General features: G+C 44.8%; 1 protein-coding gene and 1 long non-coding RNA gene across 6 annotated transcripts in view; one reads left to right on the top strand and one right to left on the bottom strand.

The window, feature by feature from the left end:
- Positions 1-5,700, bottom strand: part of TLK2 (tousled like kinase 2) — a 117,398-nt gene extending 111,698 nt beyond the window's left edge. For 3 of the 5 annotated variants that reach the window (XM_053930709.1, XM_053930710.1, XM_053930708.1), the window contains exons 1-2: positions 4,889-5,054; positions 3,324-3,409 (exon numbers count right to left, since the gene is read on the bottom strand). In XM_053930709.1, the coding sequence (XP_053786684.1) occupies positions 3,324-3,409; positions 4,889-5,024 (222 nt within the window). In that variant the 5' untranslated portion in view covers positions 5,025-5,054. Of the gene's footprint in view, positions 1-3,323; positions 3,410-4,888; positions 5,055-5,209 lie in introns of those variants that run through there. The other 2 variants (XM_053930712.1, XM_053930711.1) reach the window with 2 other exon arrangements.
- Positions 5,701-5,833: 133 nt separating this feature from the next.
- LOC123477928 (uncharacterized) lies at positions 5,834-10,168 on the top strand. Its single transcript, XR_006652964.2, has 2 exons — positions 5,834-6,214; positions 6,876-10,168. It is a non-coding gene; the product is annotated as an uncharacterized lncRNA (long non-coding RNA).
- Positions 10,169-12,841: the final 2,673 nt, after the last annotated feature.

The following is a 12,841-nucleotide window of genomic DNA, read 5'->3' on the forward strand; positions in this document are numbered from 1 at the left end:
TCGCCGGTTCAATTACCAGTCTAGGGTACATGCCTGGGTTGCAGGCCAGGTCCCCGGTCAGGGGTGCGTGAGAGGCAACCACACACTGATGTTTCTCTCCCTTTCTTTCTCCCTCCCTTCCCCTCTCTAAAAAAATTAATAAATAAAATCTTTAAAAAAACAAAACAAAACCCAATTTTACCTTATCACCTCAAAAATGCTAACAGGATGGCTGCAGGTCCTCCTAAAAAGCAGCAGCTAGACTAGAAGAAAGTCAGCTATAGCTACTTGGTGCACATTAAGCTACTTTCCTTTATGGAAAATATCAATCTCTTAAACAAAACCCATACAGTGTATCCCAAAGCACAAAACAAATGCTTTTGGTTTACCAGTTCTTATAAATTAAATATGCTAAGAAAAAGAGAAACAAGGCATATACTGCAACATGCAAGAAAAATTTTAATTTGCAAATAAGAAACCTGAATATAAGTAAAAAGCAACTTAAATATTAGTACTATTGAATAAATGTGGTGGCTTGGCCATTTCGTTTTAATGTAGGTTTTGTGTTATGTATCTAATTTGCAGAGATAGAAAACTTGAAGCAACATGACAGAAGATCTATAGTAACCAGGATGTTCAAAGACTGCAGCGACTTAAAACACTCCTGTCCACTAGAGAAGAATCCACAGTGGCACTGAATTTCTTCCTTCTATGGACATCAAAAAGTACTGAAAATGTTATGGTTAGGAGAAACTCGCAACAGCCCATGAGGCTGCACCAGTCCCACTAGATGGCACTATCACAGGAAAGTCACTCTGTTCTCCCATTAGGAGCAAGAGCTGAAATCTCCCTTGATCTTTGCAAAACTGAAAGCTGTCATCAACACACTGACATCCTCGCTGGGAAATCATGACCCAAAATGATGAACACAAAGCTAGGAAAAGGATATTTTCCAAAAGCACCTTTTCTCCCAGAACCATGGTCTCCGCCCTACTCCTATTTCAAATCAGTAGTCTTAAGAGACACAATGTCTTGCAGGCAAAAGAAATTGTACAAAATGGTGATTTTCTTTTCCTCTTCTCAAGTCTGCAAACTATTGTACAAAATTATTGACTTGTTTTTTTTTTTCTTCAAGTTTTGTTGCTATGTGGAAAAAACAACTCTGTTGCTAGTCTTTGTGCAACATGTTTATTATAATCAATATACCTACCATGACTGGAAACATCAAAATAACATACAATTAATGCTATAAAAATAGTTGGGATATAAGTGAACTTCTTCTTTTAAGATTTTATTTATTTTTAGAGAGACAGGAAGGGAAGGAGAAAGGCGGGGAGAGAAACATTAGTGTGTTTCTCACTCTGTCTCTCACGTACCCCGGACTGGGGACCTGGCCCACAACCCAGGCATGTGCCCTGACTGAGAATTGAACCAGCAACCCTTTGGTTCAGAGGCCTGCGCTCAATCCTCTGTGAACTTCTTTTTTCATATATTAAACACAGAACTTCCTATTAAACGGATCAACAAATTAAGTTTACTGACACCTTAGTTACATGTTAAGTTGGGCCTTGGCAGCAAAATTCAGTATCACTCATTCCCATCACTTGTGCTTTACCCCATCAAAAGTATACTTGGCCCTGGCCAGGTAACTCAGCTGGTTACAGCATTATTCTGGGTTCGATCCCCAGTCAGGGCACATACAAGCCTCAATCAATTAATGCATAAATAAGTGCAACAACAAATTGATGTTTCTCTCTCTGTCTCCTCTCGCCAAAAAAATCAATAAATTAAAAAATAAATAAATAATAAAGTATACTCGGGTATAGCTATCATGAACAAAAAAAGCGAAGGAAAGAAAAGCATCCTTACAACAAAACCCAATGAGGTTAAACTACGTATACAACTTACTCACACTTAGTAGGTGACATTTGAACAAATTTAGATATAGGCCTTCTGCTGAATTCCGAAGTTAAAAGACACATCAAAGGTCATTTATTAGGTAATCAACTGAATCAGAGATCAACTTAATACTTAAATAAGAGTGTTCCCTTCCAGATGAAGCTAATTCACCTAAATCAGAGTATTTACATTTATACATGTAACTTCAATGTATAACCACAGTCAGGAGTATAGTCCTACAAATACCATATAAGCCACTTGTTAAAGTGGCCTAAAAGAAGCCCCAGTTGCCTAATGGATAAGACATTGGCCTACTAAAGTGACTCAAAAAACCAACAACTACAAAAATGTGTTCCCACAGCACTAAGTCATAGCTCTAACACAGCTCTCATCCCAGTATCATCTCTGTGTCTTTCACTCTCTCCACAATGGGAACTTGGGAGGCACTATAGTAAGATGTCATCCCTAACACCTTGCACAATGCCTAGCATGCAGTAGGCTCTCAGTATTTGTTGAATGAACAGAAGCTATCAAGCTATTCCAGCTCACCAAAACTATGAAACTTATCAAAGCAGCAGGGTTTTTTCAACTAAACCTTGACAAATAATTTCTTTAAGAAGCTACAAACCAAAGCATAAGACTAACATATAGATCACCATGAGAAATAAGATTTCTTGAAAAGCACAAAGAACTGTATCACATGAAGTCAAGATTAAAAATTCGCAAGTCTCAAGCCCAAGTAATGCAACAATCTTGGATTGGTGAAGCTTTTAAATAAAGCATCACGAATATATTTTGCATACTGTACTAAAACCATCCTATGAGAGCAGACGAGTGAAGTAGCAAGTACATAAGGATGCACAGGAAGCAATAACATCGTTTAACTTAACACCTGCCCATTAATGAGGGCCTGATCTTATTTTATGCTCCCAAAACAAAAATAAGAAGAGTGAACAAGACGGAAAAAATAGAAGAGAGAAAGCAGTCTGGAGGTACAAAAAGGAGGAGTCTACTGAACTGCAGATTTGGAGAAATGACAGACAACAGAGACAGATTTTTTCAAAACACTACCATATAACTATCCAAAAAGTGTAAGGAAGCTATGCCAATACCTTTTAATTAACAGGTTTTCTTCTGAGTAACTAAAGAGTTTTGACAAAATATGTCATGGAATATACACTCGGTTAGTATCCTTGCAATAAGACCCATGGGAAACTTCTCCCATGTCAGACGGTGGAAAAAGCAGCATATACTCCCATACAGAATACGTTCAAATGCACTGCTAAATGACTGGAATGAATGGTAGGATTTAAAAGTTTATTAGAACCACAAGCCGAATCTTCACCCCTACAACTTATCAGTATGGTCCAACCAAATTGCCCTTAATTGACTTTTAAATGTCTTTAAATTAGACTATGAACAGGGTTCATTATCATTTTACTCACCTTACTAACACCAACTCCAGTAAACCTGGCCTCTAATAATTCTTGCCGTCGTGGGTCCAAGCTATGCAATTCTTCCATCATTTCTACTGAAAAAGAAAAAAGTAGGCTGTGAGACCATAAAGGCTAAAATGCAAGAAGCCAATTTTTTAATATAAAAAAACAGTAATTAGTTCACTGAACAGTCACATGCAGGTATGCCTCAAATAAATAGCATACAAGTTATAAACTACAATGTGCTATATCAAATAGTAACACATTTAAAATTATAAGGTGGCTCAGTTCTCTTTTGAGGGCCAGTTCTCTCATTCAGACTTTATTTTAACAGTAAAAACACCTCAAACCCTTCATATAAGCTCTAAAAGTTGAGCAAAAAATAGCTTGCAAAAAAAAATAAATAAATAAAAAATTCCTTCTATCGACCTCTGAATTTAATTAAGTACTTTCAGATACTGCTCTCCAAACCACACAGGAACTAGTTTTTAAACTAAAAATATGAAGAACTAATAACAATTTCATAATAATATAACATGAATCAGAAACTACAAATAAGTTCAAGTAACGCCATTACATAGCTCCTTTCTCTGAAGAGCTCACCGTAGCTCGTGAAAAAAGGAATTATTTTAAATTTAATAGAGAACCCATGGTAAAACCATCAACATGCATTCACTCAGGAAATTAGTATAGTTCCATAACCATCCCTTTTCAAAATCTTTTTCTGACCACTCCCTGGAGCAGGAGGTTTCTCTAGACATCTGCTTTTAGCACTCCTCCCAAGCAGGGAGGGGCAAGAGGACACCATTTTTAAACTCCTTCCACGACCAATTAATGCACAGGCTAGTTTGAGCAAATATGTCCATCTTTTGCAAGAGAGCAACTCTTGCAGAACCAACTGGAAACCTGTCTGTGGAAAGGAGCATATACCATTACACAGAACCCCTTTGAACATATTATTAAATAGTTGTTGGAACGATTGTCATAATTTAAAAGTTCACTGAAAACATTAATTAAACATTCTCTTCTGCAATCTAGCAACTCCACAATTTCCAGTAACAACCCCTACAAGTCCTCCAGTTTCGTTTCCCTTCCTGTATTGAGAGCCTGAGGCAAAGGGGAGTGAAGGGGTGACAAATTAAAGTTTCACCCGCACATACAAGCGCAGGTTACAGGGAATTAGGGCATTCTTGGAGAGATAGAAAGACATCTTCTTAAAAAGGAAAATAAAGAACAAGGAGAATGAGAGTTTCCCCTAAGTGGCCTGCCTCGCGTGTCGCCCTGCCCTAATCGAGGCCGGAATGGCAGAGGTTGCAGCCTCCGTCAAACCCCAGGGTCCCTCAGAATATTTCCTAAACCTCTATCCCCAGGCCTGGCCAGGAAAATGACACCCCAGCGGTTATTCCATTTAATGTCAACTCATGTTAAGGAAATATCCAGTCTGTCTCATTCCAGCGGGGCCTTGGTCAGGGATCCTCCCTGGAGCCCAGAGCCGGGAAGCAGGACTGATGGGGCCTGGTCCCGGCGCCCCTCGCCTCCCGCCGGCTCCAAACTTTCCCCAACTCCAGGCCCACCTGTCACGGAGGGAGGGCGGGCCAGCTCTCGGGGGCGGCCGGGAGGCTGCCGGGGCCTCCAGCTGCCGGGGCGACCCCCTCTCCCCGCCAGCCGTCGGCCCCACTGCCAGGCCGGGGCTGCCTGGGCCTCCCCCATCTTCCGCCCGGCCCCTCGGCGACCCGCAGCCCTCGGGGAACCCCTCCTGCCTCAGTGCGGAGGAGCTACGACCCAACGCCCGCCCCTGGTGGGCCCCGGCCACAGCCTCTTCAGCCGAGTGGGTTCCCCGGACGGTTAGTGCCCCAGGCCCGGCGCCCTCCCCTGCCCGGGGCTCAGCCTCTCACCTGCCGCTGCTGCCGCCGCCGCCGCCGCCGCCGCTCCACGCTCTTCCAGGGAGGGGCCCCGACCCGACCCGGCTGCGGATCGCTTGGCTCTCCCCCTGGGCAGGCCCGGGGCGGAGCCGGGGCCTCTCCTGAGCGCCGCAACCCCCCACCCGGGAAGCCGCCGCCGGCGCCGGGCTCCACGAGAGGGCGGGCGGGGGAGGGGGGCCGCGGAGGCCGCAGATCCCCGGGCTCGCGTACAGAGCAAGGCGCCCGACGCGGGCCCGGGCCCCGGCGGCCGCGGGGAGTGCGGGACCGGCCTCCTGGCGCCGGACAAAGGCCAAGGGAGGCGCAGGAGGGCTCAGGCCGGGCCGGGAGGTGGGGGTCCGCTCAGCTGGGGGCCACTCGGGTGCGGCGCGGAGGGAGGGGGGGGTCGGAACCGCTCGTGCCCAGGACCCGCCTCCGGCCCCTTAATCCGGATCGGTTCGGTCCGGATTAGTAGTGATCGGTGTAAACACACTAGTGAAACCGCGTGTTTCCTCGCGAGATTTGCACGGCTGGGAGGCAGGGGGGGTCCTGGGGGGGTGGGATGGGGGGGAAGAGCCGACAGTGGGGGAGGAGGGGGAGGGGACGAGGAAAGTAGGGGGGGGTCCCCGCTGCCCCAGCGCCCCGCCTCCTCCAATCAGCGGTCGGGCTGGCGGGCAGGGGTTAACCAGGGGACCCCGCGCCGGCGGAGAAGGCCGCCGCCTCGCCGGGTGGCTGAGGGCGGGAGGGCGGCGGCGCCAGCAGGCAGGCTGCGACGCGAAGGGAGGTCGGGCTGCCCAGAGAGCAGCACGGGCCGGAGTCCGGGACCTCGGCTGCCTTTGTACAACCGGCCCCGCCCCACGGGATCTGCCCCGACCGAGGCGGCTGGGTCAGAACTCTGGACCGCGGATAAGCGCTAGAGGGGCCTCGCCGCCTGTGCCCGCGCTTCCCGGATCCGCCTCGCCGAACCCACGCCCGCCTAATCCCTCGTCACCAGGAGTTTAGGTGAGAAGCGGGGTGGCTATGCTCAGGATGGATTTTGGAGGAGGAAAGCCTGTGAGCCGGCCAACCCCGCCCGAACTTCCCCGGAGATGCCGTTAGTGAGTTCGCTGGCTCCCACGCCCCACCACTCTCCAAAGCGATGGTCCCGGTCCCGAAACTCACTTGGAAAGTGGACAGCACTTTCCCTACACATACCTGGTTGGCAGGGTGCCTCCAGAGACAAAAGGTGCCCTGGGATCAAAGCTGAGCCCCCACCTCCACCGCGATGTTGCCCTCCAGAAGGGGGGGGCACTGCCCCAAAGGGACACTTACCGGGCACCCTAGGGGAGGTGGGCACCCTAGGGGAGGTTCCGTTTCAACCTCTGATTAAAAACACGGCCCTCCTGGGTACTTAGGAGGGTCTGAGGGTAAGTGGTTAGATGACAAAAACAGGCCTGCCTTTCACAGAATGTCTACTAAGGAATGAGAAATATGAAGGGGTGAGCTCTTCTGCACAGTAGATCCTGCAGCAAGGAGGGCCTACGGCGTAGGAAAGAGCTCCCACGCTGATCACCCAGCACCAAAGAAAAAAAAGCACATTCTCCACCAAGGCCTATGAGCCAGGACACTGACTAAAATGCTAATACCCATTTTTCTTATTTTCCTGTGATGCTTCCTTGATCAGATGTCTGGAGTTGACTTAAGGACTACAAGTGATCCACGAGGGAAAAATTAAGACATTGAACAACAGCCTTAAAATTTTCCAGGGAGGAGGCAAGTACTTCAACTGGAGTTTCTGCCTTTTTTTCCCCTTCCTGTTACTTCGTAATTCTTCCATATTTTAAAAGAACATAGACCTGCTGAAAGAGCAAAGAATGGCATTTTCTGTTGTCCAACCTCCCAAGCCCTTGGGCAAATTCAAGCACTGTGGAAAAACTCCATTAAACCAAGAGTCACCTTGCTCCAGCTCCAAGCCAGGTTGGGAAAGTGCACACACATATTTCCAAAGTGTTTGAAGGGGAGGAGGAAAAAAAGTTGGGGGCAGAAGGTAGAAGAAAAGGGCAAGATGAAGGACTATCAAGAGAGCAGGAGACCCAAGAGGCTAGTGTACATATGACTTGCCTTCCATTCTAACACAAAAGAAAAGTGAATGAGCTAAGCTCTTTGATTATAGTGAATGGTCAAGAAAGTTAACTCCTTAAAATGGCATTGAAATGTCTTAAGTGAGGAGAGAAGAGTTTAAGGAAATAACAGTCAGCTGAGTTTCAACCCAGCTCTTCCACAGACAAGCTGTATGGGCCTGTGACCTAACCTTTTCAAGCTTTGCCAACCTCAACTGTGAAGGAGTTTAGACTACAGGATTTCCAAAGGCCTTTCAAGTCTGAAAGGCTATTATTCCATTTTTTAAATTATTTAAAGTAATCACTGAAACACAGGAGAAGATGAGACTTTTTAGCTTCTCTTCTCCTAGTACATTTTTCTCGGCATGTTAAGGAACTTACACTGTTTCCCTGGCTGGTGTGGCTCAGTGCATTGAGCGCCAGCCTGAGAACCGGAAGGTTGCCGGTTCGATTCCCAGTCAGGGCATGTGCCTGGGTTGCAGGCCCAGTCCCCAGTTGGAACCTGTAATATATGCCTCTTTCTCTTCTCCTCTCTCTGAAAATAAATAAATAAAATATTTTTTTTAAAAAAGAACTTAACACTCTCATAGGTCTATTCACAGCCCCGCTCTAAATTTAACACTCATACCAATAGGAATTCATACCAGTAGGAATTTAATGAATTTGCTTACCACAAAGATTAGTGCTTCTATTTATAGGCACGATGTAAATGAAAGTATCAAATAACAACAGTAAGAAAAAAACAGACAATATGGTTTACCCTTTCCCAGAGAAAGATGGATAATTTCTAAATAATTCTGTTGTCAAATGGTTCCTCTTACAATGTGATTAACCTTGGATTTGTGAATGAACTTGTTTAAAGTGTGTTTGATCGCATGGCAACTTTGTGAGACTCAACTTGTCATGGACTGGCAAATAGTCACATGCCCCATGAAAAGGCCCAATCCCCATTCAGCTGAAGAAGGCTCAAACCTGGATCCAAATAGAAGATGTGCACATTGGTCATCTGGTCCTCTCTGCCTTTAGGGGTGTATATAACAATTCCTCCAAGTTCATGTTCATATTCCCAGAGAAAACCACAGAGCTGCTGGACACACCTCAGACTAGTTCAGGTGATCTTCAAGGTATGCTCTGCAGGTCTTGACAGGTTAATATGCCTTAACCCTGCAGTGGTCGAGCTTCCAAATGGAGCATGAGAGGTCGGTGGATGACATTGGTCATCCACTTTAAAAGTAGGAATTTAAATGAACATACATTTTTTTAACATTCTTTATTAATAATCATCTAAGTAACTTCTGTGAGAAAGTTGGACTTTGGACTAAAACTGATGATTATTTTGCATGGACGACTATTGTCATCACGCGACCACTGGAGGGTTAAAGGGAATAGATACTACATTGGTCCTTGGTGAACCTCTGGGTTAAAGTTAAGTGGAATCCTCTATGTAAGTACTAGTTAAAGCCTAAAATGTATAATGTGCATAAGGCAATCTCCAGGAGGGGGACTGGGGTACTTAGTGTTTTCCTATTTAATTTTGTAACCACCACCCTGGTTTTTTGTTGGTTTCAGGGTACTCTTGGGAAAGGTGTTCTGAGGAAGACAGTGAGGGAAACTAGAGTAGCTTATCCCACGTTTGCTCCACATATACCATGCTAATGATTGTTTAGCATATTCTTCAATATTCCATAATATCCACCAACTTCAACAAAAAGATTGTGGCATTTGATATTGAGCAGATTGACAGTGCTCAGGAATCTTAACTCCTTTTCTAAAGGAGCTGGCATGGGGGAGTCAGGATAAACTTCCCAGTCAAGGTCCCTGGTTTTAATGTTGGCCCTGCCTCTTACCAACTGTGTAGCCCTAAGCAAGATGTCTAACTTCCCTAAGCCTCAGTTTCTTTATCCATAAAATGGTGTTAAAACCTCCCAAGACTGTTGGAGAATGAGATAATATATCATCTTACCAGAGTAATTCCCCAAACTTCACATTTTGCCAAGGGTTTATACATTTGTCATGAGATTGATTCAGCAGCACAAAGCTTAACCTCAGAAACCAGGCTGCCAATATCTTTTAGTGGTGCTGTTTTCTTAAGGACAGAAAAAGGACTTGATGTCTCTTTAATGAAGACATATGTTGGGGGGAGTAGAAAAAAACGTAAAAGTCACCTGACCTGTTTATGTTCTTGTCCCATCCCTGAGAACTGAGGGTTTCTAGTGGTATGTAGAAAAAGGAATTTCAAGAGGGCAGTACTTCCATTGTAAGTTCTGGACAGGAGAACATAGAACACTAGGGTATTTGTGGTGAGACAGAACTTAGGTTCCAATCCTGTCTTCACCTCTCAGGTTCCTCATCTGAAAACTGGCCAGCATGCCTAATTCCATGAGTGGCTTTCATTAAAATGGAAATGCTGATGGGAAATGCAACCGTGCCTGACATATGTAGACATTTAGTCAATGTTATTTCCTCTCTCCTCCCCATTCCTAACAAAATGGAAAAGCGTCTGTTTGCCATGAAAGTGCACTATGGATTAAAAAAAAATCATATCTCAGCTTTTGGAAGATGCTCTACCAATCACTCCCCTATCTCTATGTTTTTCATATCCTCCTACTGCCCAACTTGCTTCAGAAACCATTCTTAAGCTAGTCTCCTTGACAGTTTGCTTCATTTATCAAGTTACGCATTCTTCCCCACAGCCCACTGATGCTGGAACAATCTTCTTGTTCTCCTGGAGAGCATCTCCCTTCAATTTCCTCTTCCAACTCCCTCCCCAGCTATCACTTCTTTTTAATAGTTGTGTTTTCCCTGAATTGTGTGTTCCTTCTTTCCAGCAGCTAAAATGTAAAGTAGACAAATAGAGGGGCAAAAGAGAATAAATGCCACTGAAAAATAACAAGCCCTCTACCCTTAGTTACTGAATCCTACGTATTGACCTTTCTGAGGAGAGAGAGAGAAAAAAAAAAAAAACCTTTAAGATAAAAAACAACAGCAAATACACTGTATTTGTGGATACTGGCAAAGTATATTATTAAAATCTCAATTCTTTCATTGCCTTTTCATACTAGACTTCAGTAACTTCAGACATACTGACCCAGGTCATGAGGGAAAGGGGGCGCAAGCCCTATGCCCAAAAGAGAAGAAAAAAGGGGATCACTGGCTGGGGGCAGGAGCTTAGGGGTGGTCAGCCCAGAAAGGCAAGTCAGAATATATGTGTGTTTTTGTACAGCCTCTGAGCTAAGAATGAGTTTTACATTTTTAAATGCTTGAAAGACAATCAAAAGAAGAATATTTCATGACACATCAAAAATAGGTAAAATTCTCATGTTGGTGTCCATAAATAAAGTTTCATTAGAACACAACCTTACTAATTCCTTTATGAATTGTCTATGGCTGCTTTTACGCTCCAGTGGCAGAACTGAGTAGTTCTGACAGCAAAGCCTACCTAAAATATTTACTATCTGGCTCCTTACAGAAAAAGTTTGTCAGCCGTTCCAGGCCATGGCTTCTCAAATTGGAAAGAGCATAGGTATCCCTTGGGCATCTTGCAAAAATGCAGGTTCTGATGCAGTAAGTTGGGTGGGGCCTGAGGTTCTACACTTCAAACATCTCCCAGGTGCTGCTGCTGCTGCTGCAGGTCTGCAGACTACACTGGGTATCAAGGCTCTGAAAGGCTTGTCTCCTACATCAGGACGTTTCTGTGCATGTGTAAATGATTTCTAAGTGAACAAATCTTAGAAAATAAGAAAAGCTGGAGTGTAACCCACAATAATAACCTCAGAAGGATTCTCCACAATGTTTTGGCATTGTGTGACAACCTGAATGGACATGGAAATGAATTTGCTAGCAATCTCCCTGGGCCTAAAGGGGTTGTAGCCCTAATACTCCTATGCTGTGGTACTTCCTGTTATCTGCCCTAAACTTATCAGTCTGACTACAGAAGGGCCTTCCTTGTCTGATATTCCGGAATTTGGGAAAGAAGATTGAGTTCACCTTAACTAAATTATTCTTGATTTTTTTCCAACATTAAGCAAATTCCCTCTCAGCTCTTCTTCAGTGTCCAGTGCTTCTCAGGGTGACAAACCCTTGGAGAAGCAGCCTGGGTTCAAATGCCAGCCTTTCAAGTGCGTGTTCTGAGACCTAGGGATGTGTAACTTCTGGTATTTTGATTTCCTTATCTGTGCAGTGAAGATGATGTATGAAAAGCACTTGGCATACTGCAGGTGCTTCCAACCTGAAAGCATCTAAAAACTTAACACATGCAAGAGCTGACATATTTTAGCAAATGTCAATTCCATTCTTTCATTATTTAGACCAAAAACCTTGGAATTATCCTCTCTTCCACTCCCACCACCAGCTACTCCACTCCAGTCTCACCACCTGCTCCCACCCCAGGGACTTTGTACTTACTATTCCTCTACCTGGAACACTCTACAGCGCATACCCAGCTGGCATGGTCACGTGTTATTACATTGCATGGAGTACATCCTATCTTCTGTGTACAGGTGATAATGATAGGGAGCTGGCAAGTAACTGCCTTTCCCTAACAGAATGAGAAGAACCTCCACTCTCTTTCAAGAGACAGCCATGCTAGGCTTTTGAGTAGAAGGAAGTAAGGAGGGCAACTTAAAAAGAAAGAGTAGAGCCCAAAATGAAATCCTTGCTCTCGTGTGCATGCTAGTGAGAAATGGACAATAAACCCATAATGACACATCAAAGGGAATGAGTGCCAGGGAGACATAGAGAGCAGGATACGTGGATAGAGTGCTACACCCCAGTGGCAGTGTGGATGCCACTTTATATAGAGAGTTAGGTCAGACACAGCTGTTCTCTGATAGCGTAGCATCTGAGCAGGTGTTTAAATGAAACAAAGGTGCAAATCCTGTCACTGTCTTGGGGAAAAGCCTTCCAGGCAGAGAGCACAGTGAGTGAAAATACCCTGGGGCCAGAACTTGTGTGGTTCACAGCAGGCTGACTTTGTCTGGTAAAACTGCAGTGGCCTTCTGGGCTTTCTGGGCTTTGCGTGAGAGAGTGAGAAGGCTGCCTGCTGCAGAATGCAACACAGGGAAACCACAATTTCCCCAGGTCTCAACATAGCAAGGCACTTTATGCTGTAGTGAGTTTCAATGTCTTGAGCTTGTGTTTAATGCCTAATCCCAAAGGATAGGGATTATAACAAAAAGCACTTATTGAGCATTTATGGGGCAGGCACTGGAATAAGAGCATGCTCATTATCCCATTTAATCCTTTCAACCTTGAGGGAGGCCCACCTTACAGATGAGGAGGAAGTAGAGAGGAGGGATGAAATCTCCAGTAAAAGTTCACAGGAGGCTGAAAGGGATTTCTCTCTAAGATGGTCTGGTTCCAGGGCCAGCACTATTAGGCTCCTGCTCTGCTGGATTTTAGGCTATATCATATTCACGGAGTACTCAATTCTGCCCCTCCTTCTGCAACCCAATTTTACCTCACAATTTCCAAGGAACAACTGGTAGATCTTAGTTTGACTGATTGGCTATGATAGAATTCTACATTTTTA

Source organism: Desmodus rotundus, chromosome 9 (genome assembly GCF_022682495.2).
Source record: "Desmodus rotundus isolate HL8 chromosome 9, HLdesRot8A.1, whole genome shotgun sequence".
Classification (NCBI taxonomy): domain Eukaryota; kingdom Metazoa; phylum Chordata; class Mammalia; order Chiroptera; family Phyllostomidae; genus Desmodus; species Desmodus rotundus.